The sequence below is a fragment of the Mustelus asterias genome, chromosome 9, assembly GCF_964213995.1.
Source record: "Mustelus asterias chromosome 9, sMusAst1.hap1.1, whole genome shotgun sequence".
Taxonomy (NCBI): Eukaryota; Metazoa; Chordata; class Chondrichthyes; order Carcharhiniformes; family Triakidae; genus Mustelus; species Mustelus asterias.
Window position 1 is genome coordinate 2,973,257 of NC_135809.1, and position 18,623 is coordinate 2,991,879.

Genomic DNA, 18,623 nt, shown 5'->3' on the forward strand with positions numbered 1-18,623 from the left:
CAGCTTAAAGTACATCTTAAAAAAGTTGAATTCAGCCAGACGTCCACTAACCCAGGCAAAAGGCTGAATAATCACTTCTCAGTCATATGTACTTCAAGACAAGCCCTTGTAGCATCTACAAGGCAAGAACATGCTAACGGTCGAGGCTCACTCAACCAAATAACCATTAGTTGGTGCATTTTTACAACCATCTTCACTTTACAACTTTCAACTCTGTGTTCAGAGTTCCATGTTTTACCACTTCTCAACATTTTAACCGCCTTGAACCACCAGCAATATTTCCTAAAATAAACAGTCAATGAGTATTTGAGTTGCATGCGCCTGTTTAAAGCTTGCAAGCATCATGGAGTCTCCCACCCCCATCAAATATCTATGAGGCTATGAAGCAGTCATTTTAGCTACAGTAGTTAGCTAGCACATGGGTTCCTTTTCCATCTGTTCCACAATTTGCTCATTTCATTTCTTTATTTACTTTTGAATACAAAGTTTTGTTTTATGTACATACTTTAAAACCTCCGTGTAGCCTTTAGCTGCAGCGACATGAAGAGCTGTTCCTCCAGATTTGGGATGTCTATTGTCATTTATCTGACCACTATTTAACCACTGCCGAGCATCACGAAGCATTATTCGTTCTTCTTCTTTCCGAGCTGCCTCTATATCCACCCCTAAACAAACAAAACCAGTTCAAAAAGCAGGTTAGCAAAACAGGTTACCCACACACCTAACCAAGGCTGAACATGCATCATTACATTTACAAAGCTTGGCACATTTAAGAATCAGGATCTAATATATATTTTAAACATAAATATATGCTTTAGCACGAAAACAAATCCAAATCAGCAACAAAAAAAACTCAAAAACATGAATATCTAAAATATGGCCAGATCTATACATCACAACTGGTCAGATATCTATATGGGCTACTGCTCTACAGAGCAGACTGCATTAACATATGCAAAATTAAGTCTTTATGAATGAAAATTGATTAATGTTTGATTAAAAGATATTGATGTTGCTTGTGCAGTTGTCTGCATATAACAAATGACATCCAACTTGCCTTCGGTTTATATTCCCCTTGGGATCATGACATAAGGAACAAAGGAAGGAACAAAGTTGCATTCCAGTGCTTTTCATGAAATCAGGACTTGTCAATATTTCAAAGCCAAAGTGCTTTGGTGATATAGGGGAACGGCAAGTTGCATACAATAACAGCCCACATGTAAGCGACCTGATAACTTGTTTTACTGACTTGGATTAAAGAATAGAGATTGACTGGAACTCCAAATAGCACACTGGCATCTCAAGTCCATTGTACCCTCTCTGCCATCTCTTCCATTATATTACCTGCACCTGCCCTTGCTTCAACCCAAATGGTGTTGAGACCCTTATTCATTATTTTGTTATACCCAGCCACTATTCAGCCTCCTAATTCCAGTCTCCATAAACTTGAATTCATTCAACACACTGCTTTCATTATCCCATTTCATACCAAGTCCTGTTCATTCATGACTCCAGTGTTCACTGGAGGCTCCAGTTCATCAACACTTCAAATTAGAATTTTCCTCCCAACATTTAAATCCCTCCTGGCATTGCCTTTATTCTCTTACCTCCATCTCCACAACTCTCCAATCACTCTGCAATCCTCCAAAGCTAGCCACTTGCACATCCCAATTTCCTTCAATCCAGCACTGGTTGCTGTTCATCAGCCATCTGAGCTCCAGTCTCTGAAATTCCCTTCTTGAGTCTCAAGCTCTCTTTGAAGTGTTCCTGCCTCTGAACAAGCATGTGGTCAGCTACCCTCATGTTTCCCTCTTCAGCCCAGTGTTAATCTTCTTCTCATTACATGCACATAGGGCTTTATACTGAAGTGCAAGTTGTTGGTGCTGTTACTGATCTCTGTTCAATACATCAGAAAGACGTTCCCAAGTAACGTATTGTGGTCAGCTTGCATGATCTGCTCTAATTCCATGACTGGTGCTGAAACCCAGAACTTAATTCTGAAATCTTGGTCCAAACACAATTCACAAACGTTCCCACAATAATGCACCTAGCCCTATAGGGATGACTGATTTAAAAGCACTGTTAAAGTTTGAAATATGAAATATTATTTATGTACACATCAAGCCAGTCAATATCTGAAAAGAGAAACACGTTTAACATAGCCAGTGCAGACCTATCATCACAACTGGCGAAAGGATTGACACCATTGACGCACCTGTCCAGATTTTTCAGGTGCAGATTAAACTAGTTACATAGCGGGTATATTACCATGGTGATTTCAGCACAGTTAGGCTATTTGGCCATACTGGTCCATGGTGTTCCTTCATGCTCCACATGAGCCTTTTACCATCTTTCATCTAACAAATCCTTCTATTCCTTTCTCCCTCACGAGTTTATCTAGTTTTGCCTCACCTTAACTCCTCCTTACGGCAGCAAGTTCCACATTCTCACCACTAAGTTTCTCCTTAATTCCTTATTGGATTCATGAGTGGCTATCTTATATTTGTGGCCACAAATTCTGCTCTCTTGCACAATCTTTGCTCTGTCTACCTGATCAAACCCTTTCACAATTTCAAAGACGTCTATCCAGTCACGCTTTTTTAAAAATTCATTCATGGGCATTGCGAGCTGGCCACCATTTATTGCCCATACCTAATTGCCGGAGGGCAGTTGAGAATCAACCACGTTGCTGTGGCTCTGGTGTCACATGGAGGCCAGATCAGGTAAGGACGGCAGATTTCCTTCCCTAAAGGACATTAGTGAACCAGACGGGTTTTCCCGACAATCGACAAAGGTTTCATGGTCATCAGTAGATTCTTAATTCCAGGTTTGTTTTATTGAACTCAAATTCCACCATCTGCCATGAAGGAATTCAAACCCAGGTCCCCAGAACATTAGCTGAGTTTCTGGATTAATAGCCTAGCGATAATACCACTAGGCCATCGCCCCCGCAAACGTCAAACTTCTCTTTCCCCTGGAAATTGAGTCCCAACCTATTCAACCATAAAGTAAAAGCAAGATTTATTTATTAGTCACAAGTAAGGCTTACATTAATACTGCAACGAAGTTACTGTGAAATTCCCCATTGTGATGGGTTTATAGTCATCACTGGTGTAAGAGCAATACCTCAACCATGAACCTACATTAAGTCACAAAAGTGACCTGATAAAATTTCAGGAATTCTTTTGGGGGAAACCCAAAACTCAGATCCATAAATGTAAGAAAATCAATAAATCACAACAGGAAATTTAAGAGAAACACCTTCATCCGGTGTGTGGCTGGGAACTCTCTACCATGTGGAGTGATTTGTGACAAAAATGTATTTGCTCTATGTGGAAGTTAATAGACAAGGGAAAAAAGAATATGAGGTACACTGACAAGGTAGGTCAAGTGAGGGGAGAACACTCGTGTAAGCTTAAAAACTGAGACTGGTTGGGCTCAATGGCCTGATTCTGTGCTGCAAATGCTACATAATTCTACCCATCGTCCCAGTGCATCCCAGCTTGCCATGAGGGAAAAAACAAAATTTGACAGCTGAAAATCAACAAGGCCTTCGGCACAGACAGAATCCCAGCTGAAACATGAAAATGAGGCGGAGAGGTACTCTTGACAAGAATCCACAACCTCATTACCTTTGTCTGGAAGGAAGAGAGCATGCCAGCAGAACTCAGATGTTTTAATTATGACTATCTTCAAGAAACAAGACAGGTCCGACTGCAGAAATTACAAAGGCATTTCCCTTCTCCCCGTCCTGGCAAAGGTAAATCTTGAGAATTCTCCTTAACCGCCTTCACCCCGTGGCTGAAGGACTCCTCCCTCAGTGTCAGTGCAGCTTCTGCCCAGCTGCAGCATGCGGAGTCCAATTGTAAACAGTGGAAAGAGAACGCAGAATCCAGGGAGTCCCCCACACCTACTCGAACCAAACACCACCTCCCAAACCTGTGGCAGAGTCTGCGACTCCAGGATTGGACTATTCAGCCACCTCCCAAGTGGAAGCAAGTCCTGCTCAACCGAGGTGCTGCCAATGAAGAATAAATGCGTCTTACCAACCTCACCCACAACCCGACATTAACCAAAAAAATCTGTCATCGCCATTGTGTGTGCCCCGAACGTATTAAAACCCTCTTTTCATGTGGTGCATAGAAACATAGAAACATAGAAACCCTACAGTGCAGAAGGAGGCCATTCGGCCCATCGAGTCTGCACCGACCACAATCCCACCCAGGCCCTCCCCCCACATATTTTACCCGCTAATCCCTCTAACCTACGCATCCCAGGACTCTAAGGGACAATTTTTAACCTGGCCAATCAACCTAAATCATATATAATACCAGTACACTTTACAAATCCCTTTCAGAGAATGCAGAACATATAACAAACTGAAGAGAGCAAGTAACATTTTTTCGAAAATGCGCTGTCTGAAAGTCCCCACGCAGATCTTGTTCAGTTGGACTCCTTTATATTACAGCGCATCCACAACAGCACAGGAACATTTAATGGGCCCACGCATTTAAACAAATCACCCACACAACTCCACAAAAACTATTAGAGGGAACACTGCCAAGTTAAAGGTTTGAGCCCAATTCTAAAATAGGGCTGTTTGTTATTCTCATGTACCGCAGACATACATCGCCATTAATCAAATATAAGTGCATGGGAAATACTTTGAAGAATATGAAACAGTCGCCTCCAGAATAGAATTATAAATACAATCCCATCAAAGAGATGGGACATCCTTGTTCCCCTTCCAATTTGAGGGTCAACAACGATGCTTAACTATAAGGTACTGAAGCTGCAAAGCAGACGTATACAGCAACAGAGAGGAAACCAGTTAAAGGCAAGTTGGGGTTCAAAGATCCACGGCTAACTTTTCCTTCCCCATTAAAGGATTGCCTGACCTCCAATATCCAGCTGCAGTTACGTGGTCAAGATGAAGAGCCTGGTCGGTCAAGTTCAATGGCTTCAGTGGAAATTTACGGCAGAGCAGCATGACAATAAATCAAAGAAAGTTGAAATAGAAGTTACATCTTCCAAAGGACTCAGACACACCTGTCCAACATTAAGCTTATCACAGATTGAACATGCAATACATTTTCAATGTAGTCGATGATAGTAACATTCAACACATTAAAACAGCCTAAAATCGAGATTCAGGCAAGAGAAAAACTTCCCAGAAATGCAACAAATCTTCCTGCACCATGTTAGAGGCAGTCATTCTTATCCAGCCTTGGGTCAGTGGTAGCTCACTCTCTCGTCAGAAAGTTATAAATTCATGGCTCCAGAATTTTGAACACAATCCAGGCGAAGACAACATTCTGATAGGAAAGTGGTACATTGTCGGAGGAGCCATGTTTTTAGATGAGACATTAAACGAAAGTAATCTGTCTTGTGCAACGTCATCAAGAGCCAGTTTTATTATGTCAAGAACTGGAATTAAGTCGTATCCACAATTTGCTAAACACTGAAGCAATCCATGCAGCGAGACCTGTACAGCATTCAGGCTCAGGCTGATCAGAGGCAAACATGAAACACACCACATAAGTGAAAGGCAACAATCACTCTACCAGGAGAGAATCTAACTATCTCCCGTCATGTTCGACAGTATTATCAGTGAATACCCAGCCATCAACAGTCTGGTTGTCATCATTGACCAGAAACTTAACTGGATCAGCCACAGAAATACTGTGGCTACAACAGCCAGTAACACACCCACAAACATCCCAATGCCTCTCCAATATCCAAAAGAGAGTCAGGATTTTAAATACTCTCCAGTTGCCTAAATGAATGCAGTTCCCACAGCACAAGAAGCTCAACACCATCCAAGATAAAGCAACCCAAATGATCAGCACCCCATCCACCACCTTAAATACTGTCTCCAACACCAATGCACTGAAGACCATAAGACATAGGAGCAGAATTAGGCCACTCGGCCCATCGAGTCTGCTCTGCTATTCAATCATGGCCGATTTGTTTCTCATCCCCATTCTCCTGCCTTTTCCCCATAACCCCTGATCCCCTTATTAATTAAGAACCTATCTATCTCTGTCTTAAAGACACTCAATGACCTGCCCTCCACAGCCTTCTGCGGCAAAGAGTTCCACAGATTCACCACTCTTTGGTTGAAGAAATCCCTCATCTTGGTTTTAAAGGATGGTCCCTTTAGCCTGAGGTTGTGCCCTCTGGTTCTAGTTTTTCCTACGAGTGGAAACATCATCTCCACGTTCACTCTATCCAGACCTCGCAGTATCCCGTAAGTTTCAATAAGATCCTCCCTTATCCTTCTCAACTCCAACGAGGACAGACCCAGAGTCCTCAACCGTTCCTCATATGACAAGCTCTTCATTCCAGGGATCACTCTTGTGAACCTCCTCTGGACCCCTTCCATGGCCAACACATCCTACCTTAGATACGGGGCCCAAAACTGCTCACAATACTCCAAATGGGGTCTCACCAGAGCCTCATGCAGCCTCAGAAGTACATCCCTGCTCTTGTGGGATGCACTTGAGTATTCTGACATTCAAAACTGTACACAGAACTCAAACTGCTGCCAGCACACTCATACAATGACTACGTGATCATTCTTTTACTCTCGTCCCCTATTTCTAGAAACTGGAATGATATTAGTCTTTGATGTCATTAACTTCTGGCAATCAGATATTCAACAGCAACTTGTAACTATTCAGAGCCTTTACCACTAAAATGTTGCAAGACACTTCAATTCAAGTAATTGTGGAATCAAATGCCACTACCCACCTTTGCCCTCCCAAACCTTTCAACTTCACTTTTCTCTCACTTCCTTCCCCTCATTAGCATGACCAGTCTGGCAGGTATCAAATCAAACGGTGGACCATTTCAACTCAAAATGCCTTCAAATTCCCTGGTCACAGAGCCAATTAAACACAGGAGGACGCCATTCAGCCCAAAGAGTTCATGCTAGCTCCACATGGAGCAATCCAGTCACTGCCAGTCCCCACTTCATTCCCATAACCCTGCAGGTTTATTTCCTTGAAGTGTCCATCCAATTTTTGTTTATAATCATTGATGTTTCCACTTTCAACCTTGTGGGCAGAGATTTTGTGTGGCACAGTGGTTAGCACTGCTGCCTCACAGCGCCAGGCACCCGAGTTTGATTCCAGCCTTGGGTCACTGCAGAGTCTGTACATTCTCCCCATGTTTGCATGGGATTCCTCCGGGTGTTCCAGTTTCCTCCCACATTCCAAAAGACATGCTGATTAGGGTGCACTGGCCATGCTAAATTCTCCCTCAGTGTACCCGGAGCGTGGCGACTAGGGGATTTACACAATAACTTCATTGCAGTGTTAATGTAAGCCTACTTGTGACACTAATAAGTAATGTTTTTAAAAATTAAAGTTCTCCCACATTCTCCCTTGCATCCAAAATGTTAAATTAGTGTCACCTCGCCCTTGTACCATCGGCGAAGGGAAGAGATTGCTTCTGAGTTTGTTAAAAATATTCATTTACAGGACGTGGGCTTCATGGACTAAGCCAGCATTTATTGCTCATTAATTGCCTTCGAGGTGGTGGTGGTGGTGAGCTTCTTGAACTTCTGCAGTCCATGTGCTGTAGTTACACCCACAGTGCTATTTGGGCAGGAGTTTTAATATTTTGATCTAGTGACAATAAAGGAACTGCAACATATTTCTCATGGTGTGGAGATGCCGGCATTGGACTGGGGTAAACACAGTAAGAAGTTTAACAACACCAGTTTAAAGTCCAACAGGTTTATTTGGTAGCAAAAGCCACAAGCTTTCGGAGCTCCAAGCCCCTTCTTCAGGTGAGTGGGAATTCTGTTCACAAACAGGGCAAATAAAGACACAGACTCAATTTACATGAATAATGGTTGGAATGCGAATACTTACAGCTAATCAAGTCTTTAAGATACAAACAACGTGAGTGGAGAGAGCATCAAGACAGGCTAAAAAGATGTGTACAGTCTCCAGACAAGACAGCCAGTGAAACTCTGCAGGTCCAGGTAAGCTGTGGGGGTTACAAATAGTGTGACATGAACCCAATGGGTTCATGTCACACTATTTGTAACCCCCAGAGTTTCACTGGCTGTCTTGTTAATTGGCATGCTAAATTAACCCTTCGTGTCAAAGGGGCCAGCAGGGTAAATACGTGGGGTTACAGGAAAAGGGCATGGGTGGGATTGTCGTCGGTGCAGACTTGATAAGCCAAATGGCCTTCTTCTGTACTGTTGGGATTCCATTAAATGTTACTCGTCACTTATCAGTCCAAGCCTGACTACTGCCCAGGTCTTGCTGCATATGGGCACCGACTGAGTAGCTGCAAATGGTGTTGAATATTGCCTTCAGTAAAACATCCCCACTTCTGACCTGATGGAGGGAAGGTCTGGGATGAAGCAGCTGAAGATGTTTGAAACGAGGACATTACCCTGAGGAGTCCCAGGACTGAGATGATTGACCTCGAACCACCACAACCTCCTTCCTCTGTGCCAGATATGACTCCAACCATAGAACCATAGAAAATTACAGCTCAGAAACAGGCCTTTTGGCCCTTCTTGTTTGTGCCGAACCATTTTTTGCCTAGTCCCACTGACCTGCATTTGGACCATATCCCTCCACACCCCTCTCATCCATGAACCCGTCCAAGTTTTTCTTAAATGTTAAAAGTGACGCCGCATTTACCACTTTATCCGGCAGCTCATTCCACACTCCCACCACTCTCTGCGTGAAGAAGCCCCCCCTAATATTCCCTTTAAACTTTTCTCCTTTCACCCTTAACCCATGCCCTCTGGTTTTTTTCTCCCCTGCATTCACTCTATCTATACCTATCAAAATCTTATACACTCAAAACCAGTGCCGAATTTCCCCATGATCATTACCTAAACCTATCATAATCTTGTACACCTCTATCAAAGCTCACCTCAACCTCCTTTGTTCCAAGAACAACCCAGCCTTTCCAACCTAACCTCCTAACTAACCCCGCACCCCTTGCTCCCCCCCCAATCCCTTCTGCCAAAAGGTATTACCTCACACTTGTCAGTGCTGAATTCCATCACCCACTTACCTACCCATTCCTGCAGCCTCCATCCTGCTGCAGTCAATTGGTATCATTCTGACACTCCTCCAAGTTGGGTATCATCGGCAAATGTTGAAATTCTACTCAATATTCCACGGTAAAAGTCATTAATATATAGCAAACAAAAACAGTGTCCTAGCACTGACACTTAGGAAACATCACTGTTTAGAACATAGAACAGTACAGCACAGAACAGGCCCTTCGGCCCACGATGTTGTGCCGACCTTCATCTGAAACCAAGATCAAGCTATCCCACTCCCTATCATCCTGGTGTGCTCAATGTGCCTATCCAATAACCGCTTAAATGTTCCTAAAGTGTCTGACTCCACTATCACTGCAGGCAGTCCATTCCACACCCCAACCACTCTCTGCGTAAAGAACCTACCTCTGATATCCTTCCTATATCTCCCACCATGAACCCTATAGTTATGCCCCCTTGTAATAGCTCCATCCACCCGAGGAAATAGTCTTTGAACGTTCACGCTATCTATCCCCTTCGTCATTTTATAAACCTCTATTAAGTCTCCCCTCAGCCTCCTCCGCTCCGGAGAGAACAGCCCAAGCTCCCTCAACCTTTCCTCATAAGACCTACCCTCCAAACCAGGCAGCATCCTGGTAAATCTCCTCTGCACTCTTTGCAGCACTTCCACATCCTTCTTATAGTGAGGTGACCAGAACTGCACACAATATTCCAAATGTGGTCTCACCAAGGTCCTGTACAGTTGCAGCATAACCCCACGGCTCTTAAACTCCAACCCCCTGTTAATAAAAGCTAACACACTATAGGCCTTCTTCACAGCTCTATCCACTTGAGTGGCAACCTTTAGAGATCTGTGGATATGGACCCCAAGATCTCTCTGTTCCTCCACAGTCTTCAGAACCCTACCTTTGACCCTGTAATCCACATTTAAATTAGTCCTACCAAAATGAATCACCTCACATTTATCAGGGTTAAACTCCATTTGCCATTTTTCAGCCCAGCTTTGCATCCTATCCATGTCTCTTTGCAGCCTATAACAGCCCTCCACCTCATCCACTACTCCACCAATCTTGGTGTCATCAGCAAATTTACTGATCCACCCTTAAGCCCCCTCCTCTAAGTCATTACCACTCTCTAATGCGAAAAACAACCATCTCCCATGACATGATGCTTTCTGTCCTTAAGCCAATTTTGTTATCCAATCGGATACTACCCCTCCTATTCCATAAGCTTTGACGAGCAATACGTTGTCCGCACCCCATATTAAAAAAGCTTTCAGCAAAGTGGATCTAGTGAAAAACAAATGCTCAATGAAATATTTCCTAGTTTCAAGGAGGTTTTTCCTATTAACAGCTTGTGGCAATACATTTGTTATACTGATTTGAGAAACCTCACTGCATTACGATGCAACACTCTATTATGCCATAAATTTTATTTTCCAGGCTTAGGAAGACCTGAGAGAGAGTTGGGAAAATTGCCTGCAGAGGGCGATATAGCATGCTGCTGTGTTTGAACAGAAGAAAAGCAAGTTTCCCTACAGTGAAATTTCTTTAAATAGCAATAAATTAAAATAGGGTTAAAGGTAACTAAAGGTTCAACTTGCATGTCAAATTTAAATTAAAAACAATTGAACAATGGGGCTCACCAATCAAAATAAAACTCTCAGTCTCATCATATCTCAAAAATATTTTGAATCATTACAAACGTGAAGCATTTCTTTGGAATGCAATAATATGATTCACACAAATAATAATTGGACAAATGACTTGTGAATTTATTTGATGAGGTTTGTAAACACAAAATCTACTACTCTCCTTAAATTGCTTTGGAAGACCACCCGGACTCAGCACAGGCAGACACAGGCCTTGAATAATCCCATTTGAAAAACAATACAGCATTGCTTTGGTGCTGAAGAGCTTGATTAGATTACTGAGGAATGGAAAAAGGCTCGAGAACTCATGACATTCTGACTCTGGCAATAGTGCTATCATATCAACCAAGTTAACACTGGTCTGTCTTATCAAAAAGCTGAGGAGATTATAGGTGAAATCATAGCATCATTGTTTCTAAGCATATTCCTCTCGTACTACCTAGATTTGAAGATTGATCAATACAAGTTGCAAGACATGGAAGAGCAGAATCTCATCAGTGTAGCATGATGCTACATCTTAATCCATCCTTCATTCTCACTGAATGATACAAAGTTCTTACAGGTTCTCCTCTCAGCTAAGTTCCAACAGGTCGCTGAAAATTGTCAAATTTATGACAATCTCTAAATACATAACAAAAAGTAGTCGAGATGGAAAGTTTAAAACCAGCGCTAACCAGAAATAAGAGACTAGAAAATGCTGCTGACACCCAAATTGGTAACCTCTCCCACTTTACACACTGCGCATTTCCTGATCTCAGATTTAATACATGCCATTGTGTTTTACTCTTACCTCATGAACACATTGAGCAAGTCTGAATCAGTGAATGTCCAAGGGTTCAGCAGCATTAAATGGTCAATTTAGACATTGTCGTCAAAAGACTGATTTACTATAGATGACTCCATGAAGGAAGCATGAGCCACAACACAGTAGGCACAGCAACCTAGTAGTTAAGTCACAAATTAAACTCCCAACATGGCAAGTTGTGAAAAACCATTGCCAGTTACGGCACCGCAAAGGACCAAGAAAGCTGCTGATTTTTCCTAAAACTACAACAGACGACATCTTTCAGGGAGGCAAATTCAAAAAGCTTTTTTTCACCTTTTTCCTTTGTGGAACAGTGCCTAAATTCCAGGAGGACATGTGCACCCTTAAATTTATCCACAGGAATAGGGAGCTTCAGCAGCTCAGCCCATCTGGGACTATTGTTGTGATAAAACACAAAGGACTGATGCTCACTCACTGGAGTTTTTCCAGATCCCAGTGAAATGCAGTCCTTCAGAACCAGCCCCTACTCAATCTGACCCAGATGTGGCACAGGTTGACTCAAGCCAACTAAGCATAGGAAATCAAAGCAAAATATTGTGGGTGCGGGAATCTGAAACAACACAAAATTTCAGAAGATCTAACAGCATCTGCGGAGAGAGAATAGAGCCAAAATTTCAAGTGACCCTTCATCAGAACCAGAACCTTGGCTCTGATGAAGGGTCGTCCAGATTCAAAACATAAGCTCTATTCCCTCTCCACAGATGCTGTCTGATCTGCTGAGATTTTCCAGCATCATGTTTTGTGTAAGTGCAGGAAACACTGTCTTGCCCAGATAATCCACATTTCAATGGACACGTGCGCAAGCACATGCGTGCCCTGTGATGGATTGATGATTTGGACTTTATTACATGGAATTGAAGGACGTTAACGCTAAATAAACTAAAACTCTTCACCCACTGAATGTGGCAAGGAAATACATTTTCCAAATTATCATGCCAAATAATACTTGCCCAAAACAAATTTCAAACTTAACCAACTAAAACTTATTTTAAGTGCTTGTTTCAATTGCTTACTAATTTGATTTGTCACATGTATTGGGATAGAGTGAAAAGTATTGTTTCTTGTGCGCTTTACGGACAAAACATACTGTTCAGAGTACATAGGGGAGAAGGAAAGGAGAGAGTGCAGAATATAATGTAACAATTACAGATAGGGTGAAGAGAAAGATCAGCTTAATATAGGATAGATCCATTCAAAAGTCTGATGGCAGCAGGGAAGAAGTTGTTCTTGAGTCGGTTGGTACGTGTTCTCAGACTTTTGTTATCTTTTACCCAACAGAAGAAGGTGTAAGAGAGATGTCTGGGATGCATGGGGTCCTTGATTTTGCTGGCTGCTTTTCCGAGGCAGCGGGAAGTGTAGACAGAGTCAATGGATGAGAGGTTGGTTTGCGTGATGGACTGGGCTACATTCACAACCCTTCATAGTTTCTTGGTCACAGCAGGAGCCATACCAAGCTGTGGTACAACCAGAAAGAATGCTTTCTATGGTGCATTTGTAAAACTTGGAGAGAGTCGTAGCTGACATGCCTAATTTCCTTAGTCTTCTGAGAAAGTAGAGGCATTGGTGGGCTTTCTTGACTACATTTTCGACATGGGGGGACCCGGACAGGCTGTTGCTGATCTGGACACCGAGAAACTTGATGCTCTCAACTATTTGCACTTTATCAAAGACTTAGAACCAATGCCTTTTTAATAGATTCAAGGATTATCTGAATGAAACGTGGATTACTCCCGTTTCTTACAATTCATGCAAAATTATGAGATTCAAATCCTCGTCAAATCCCTCATCCCATGCAACATGGAGGTACCCCAATAGGAAAAGCAAAATGTTACGTATCCTTGCAAAAGGCACCCGACACTTAATCCATATTATAGGGAGTCCAATCTTAAAACAACGTACCCCATTGCTATTGGTGGCTGGTAACTTGGCATTTGGATGCCAAGTTGCTTAGTTGATGTCATCTTCATGCCCAAATTTCAGAGTGTTCGAACATCATTTCAGGAATTTGGTGTACATTTCAGTGCTGTACTCTACGAATGCTATCCTTTTTATGTTAAATGAAGATCCTGTTTGCCTATTTGTGGCTCAGGCGGATGATAAAAATCTCACTTGGATCTCAAGGTTTAGGAAAGGCAATGAAATAAATCATCGGTTTGGGCACAATTTTGTGCTTAGGCCACCAAGAAATTCTCTTGGTGCCCCAACCACAAAGATTAACTGACCTTTCACCATACTGTTTGCATGAGCTTGACAGCAGTACAGGGCATGAGCTTGTTATACCCAGAGCAAATGTCATCCTCTTCAACAGTCATCATGCTTCAAATCTGTTTACTCTGTGAACGAGGGTCTTTTCCAAATGGTAAAATGAGATGCTGGATAGATGCATTCACTTCTTCAACTGCCTCCAGGAAAATCGTAGCAAAGACAAAACACAGACTGGAATATGACACCTGCATTCACATCGAGAACACAGCAAGAGTAGCTTAAAAGTAGCCCACAATATTTGCTAATAAGTGCAGTACTGGGTTAGTGGATATCTTGGCTGATATTAATGTAGGTGCATTGACCCGAACAGGCGCCGGTTTGTGGTGACCAGGGGAATTTCACAGCAACTTCATTGCAGTGTTAATGTAAGCCTTACTTGTGAAGAATAAATGAACTTAAATGTTAGATGGCTTGCCAGTAAAAAAAATATAAGTAACGATTACAGTCCAAAATGGGGGAAAAACTGATGTGACAGAGTCGAGGGAGAGTTCAGATTCATGAAGCAAAATAGGTACATTGTCTCAAATCCGGCTATCTGAAAGGCAGCCATGTCCAAAAAACAGACATGGTTTAAGCTGAATATTAATCAACAACTGAGTAGAACTTAGTGACGTGTTCAGCTCGGTGCTCCACTGGCACACCAAGGTTAGTGACCTTGTGCACCTCTTTTTTCCAATGCTCCCAGGGGTCCGAATGACCCTGGGCCCCACCCAAACCAGCTCACCCAACCTGATCCAAAAACCGGCAAGATCCGAAATCCCGAGTCAATAGGGATCTTTAAATGAGAGCATTTATATGGCAAGGCAATAGGTAGGGAAGAGTGCAGTCAGCAAGATGCTGCTCGTGGGGAAATGCAAACATGAGGACTTAAACTGGTGCTGTTCATTCAGACACAAAAAAAAAAATCAGTGATTTGATGAAGGGCAGATCAAAACAGCTTTAAGTAACTGGGGGTCTAAAATGAAAGGACGCAAGATACATTATGAAAAACTAAATGTGTGGAATGCAGTAGTGAAGTTGATGACTGAAGCAGTGACCAAGTCAACATGTAATACGAGGTTAGATGGACAATTGACAGCAGTACAGGGCATTAGATTAGGGCTACTATTTGTGTGGAGGATATACATGAATACAGATTGGTTGGGTCAAACAGCCTGTTTCATGTTGTAACTTCTATGCAAGTTTGAGCGTGTGCCTCGTGGGACAAATCTCAAAGTCTTCCTAATTGACCTTTTGTTTACCTGAAGCAGCAAAAATGTGGGGCAGCTAGGTCAAATTCCTTCCCTCAATAACTTGAATCAGATCTGCAATCAGATTGGTCCTTGAGACCACATTATATGCTTAATCCAAACCTAGAGTGTCATGTCTTGGGGAAGTCCAAGTCACCACGAACGTACTGACAGAATTTACAAACAACAAATTAGCTGGAATGGATACAAAGTTCTATTGGATTGTGGTTAGCACTGAAGTGCTTTCTGAATTTACTGTGAGAGTACAACAGGAATTTTAGGCTTACAATGTTGAGCAAAGCAACGTCCAGTGTAACTGAATGCAGAAAAGGAAGTGAAGACAGGCCAGTGAATGCAATGTTAAACGGTATGAGAAAGCATGATGATAAAACAGAAAATGCTGGAGATTTTTAGCACACAGGTTAGCATCTGTGGAGAGAGAAACAAAATTAATGCTTCAGAGCTTTTGACAGAATGGTCTGACATAAGATCGTTAACCTGAAACAGCCATTCTGTTTCTGTCTACACAGAAGCTTGACTTGTTCATTTTCTCCAGCATTCTCTCGTTTTTCAGATTTCGACCATTCACAGTATTTTGCTTTTGGAAAGCAAGGTAATTTAGCTTCGTCATAAGGCAAGGTTTAGCTATGATTTTTTCCAATGAAATTGTCCACTTAAGGGTTTTATATTATATTGGAACCACCACAAATTTGAGTTATCCACGGAATGCATTCTACCGTTAGCAGTAGCTGCATAGCATTGCTGAGATATTCCCCCTCATGGTTCATTTCTTACCTTGCCTACTAATTTCTTCCTGCAAGAGCTCTTCCATGGCTTCTTCTTCAGCTATATCTAATGGAGTTTCTCCTTCACTGTTGACTGCAGCTACATTTGCTCCACGACTAATTAAATACCTGTAAAATTACGTTTAAAAGAGAAACAGTCTTTATTGGATTTCACGTATTTCAATAAAAGGTTTCAATAAAATCTCCATAATTCTGAAATAGCCTACAATCATTGCAGATCCACTCTTTCAGAATCAAAAGCAGACTAATATTGAAATGTCTCCCATGTACAGTCTAGGTTCCTTCCATAGACATCCACCTCATTTGAGAGGGGCTATTACAACTACAACCCAATTAACACTTCGTCATTGTAGGGCATCAAAAGCCACTGCTAAATGACTCCTCCTGAGTGGTTCGTGTCAAACCAGCAAAAGTTCTCTGTTGAAAGGTGCTGTGTGGACCATCACAAAACTAGTTGCTACCATCAGCCCCCAAACCCACAGACAATCAAATCTTACTGGATTCAATGAGCCAGTCAGAAAACAGCCCCTCAAAGATGTAACATATTTAAAGGTTTCGCATTTAAGACCAGGATGAGGTGAAATTTGCTCAGGGTCACGAGTCTGTGCAATTCTCTCCTCAAAGGGTAGTGGAAGCAATGTCTTTGAATATTTTTAAGGCAGAGGTAGATAAATTCTTGATAAGGAAGGAGGCGAAATGTTATTGGGGTAGGCAGGAATGTGCAGCTAAGGCTACAACAGATCAGCCATGATCTCAACAAATAGTTGGTATGCTCGTATATAAAGCCAGTTACCAAATCACCTTGTCGGAGAAATTGGTGGGAAGAGTGTTCAACGCACTGGGGGCAGAAAATAAACTAATGGTGTTCTATGATCCCATATATCAAATGCAATAAAATTTCACTTGCTCAGCAATTGCTATTTATTGGGCCACTTGGTTCCTTGGGTGTTATAAACTTGAATGGTCCAAATCAACAGAGACTGGGGAAAGACCAGGTTGAAGCTGGTTTGATGACAGAACAGAGTTGCAGCCAAAACACCCAACAGCTGTCATTTCCACAAACTGGATCTATACATTCACATTGCTTTTACATGCAGCCTAAGACATGGGAAATTTTTGAGCAGTGATGAGGGATAAAATGCATTTTTGCTCAAATTGAACATTTATCACAGCATGTTTAGAGGGGCAGCACGGTGACTCAATGGTTAGCACTGCTGCCTCATAGCACCAGGGACACAGGTTCAATTCCCAGCTTGGGTCTCCATGTGGAATCTACACGCTCTCCCAGTGTCTCCGTGGGTTTCCTCCAGGTGCTCCGGTTTCCTCTCACCCTCCAAAAGATGTGCTGGTTAGGTGGAATGGCCATGCTAAATTCCCCCTCAGTGTACCCAAACAGGTGCCAGAATGTGGCGACTAGGGGATTTTCACAGTAACTTCATTGCAGTGTTAATGCAAGCCTACTTGTGACACCAATAAAATAAACTTAAACTGTAATCCTCAGCAAAATATTCATACCTCAGTTATCTTAGATGTTGTGCAAGATGTTTTGAAACGAAACAGAAAAATATTCAAACAAATAATCAAAGACTGACGATTGCAAATTTTAATGGTGGTGACTTTGAAGGAGTATAGTTATGTTTAAATATTGCAAGTGAATAGTTAAGCAAATGGAATGTTACCATTTATTGTTAGGAAAATTCAGTATAAAAACCGGGACTTTTTTTTATAGCATGTTGGTGAGATCACAACTGGAGCAGTCTACAGCTTTGGTCTCCTTACTTAAGGACACAGTTAGAATCATAGAATCATACAATCCCTACACTGCAGGAAGCAGCTATCCAGCCCATCAAGTCTGTGCTGACTCTCCGAAAGATCATACCCAGGGCCCCTCTCTTGAACTTTAGCCCTATTTCTTTAATGCCAATTAACGTATAATTACCATCGAGTGAGCAAAATGTGGCAATGAATTGATTCCAACTTAATTCAGTGAAGTTGACAGCACAAGGTACTGTCAATAATTAAAATAAAAGCAAATGACAGCAGAAGCTGGTTACTGTCAATAATTTCCTCCTTAAATCCATTGATTTAAGTAAACATGAGTTTTTATTATTTCAATTTGCAAATTAGGTTTTACACTGTTGCTTTGCTTTCAGCTCATTGTGCTTTATTCTACCCAAAGTATAATTTCATGAGATTTTGTTTAGATGCAGTTTATTTGTGAATTTCAAAGTAATATTGCACTGCCATAGTTGAGATTAACTACAGAAAGCCAACTAAGGTGGTTCAGCAATTTTAGCAACAAAGTATTTCAGAAACTATTTCTGAATTGTTCTGGCTTTTTAATTAAATGTCAACAAGCAAACTTGTACATCGCATCACTCAGCAAAAAAACTGCCATTAAATAAGTCAAGTTATTGATCCATATAGTCAATCACTTGCAAAGAATAATGGGAGAACTTGGCACAAAGATTGCTTCTTTGTTAACACAAATTACTCAGTAAAAAACACCAGAGGATTGATGAGAGGATAGTCAAGAGTGTGAAGGATTTCCTTAAGGCAAAATAGAGGTATTTATTCACAGCGAGCACATTATCTCAAAGATTAGCTGAAACAAATACATTAAAAACCATTTAACAATTTGATGTAGTCCTCAGACAGGTTGCAAAACTCTCATAGCTAATACTGCTGCTGTAATCACAAGATAATAAAGGTGGTGTAAGTTGTCAGAGTACGGACAACACAGGTAAGGCAGAATTTATTGCTCATCCCTTGTTGCCATCAGGTGGTGATGACGATGCTCCTG

The 18,623-nt window shown here is 41.8% G+C and overlaps 1 protein-coding gene across 20 annotated transcripts in view; it reads right to left on the bottom strand.

The window, feature by feature from the left end:
* Nucleotides 1-18,623, bottom strand: part of ppp1r12a (protein phosphatase 1, regulatory subunit 12A) — a 196,279-nt gene that overhangs the window by 94,836 nt on the left and 82,820 nt on the right. For all 20 annotated transcript variants that reach the window (XM_078219507.1, XM_078219500.1, XM_078219518.1 and 17 more), the window contains exons 3-4: nucleotides 15,810-15,928; nucleotides 506-665 (exon numbers count right to left, since the gene is read on the bottom strand). In XM_078219507.1, coding sequence (XP_078075633.1) covers nucleotides 506-665; nucleotides 15,810-15,928 — 279 coding nt within the window. The remainder of the gene's footprint in view (nucleotides 1-505; nucleotides 666-15,809; nucleotides 15,929-18,623) is intronic.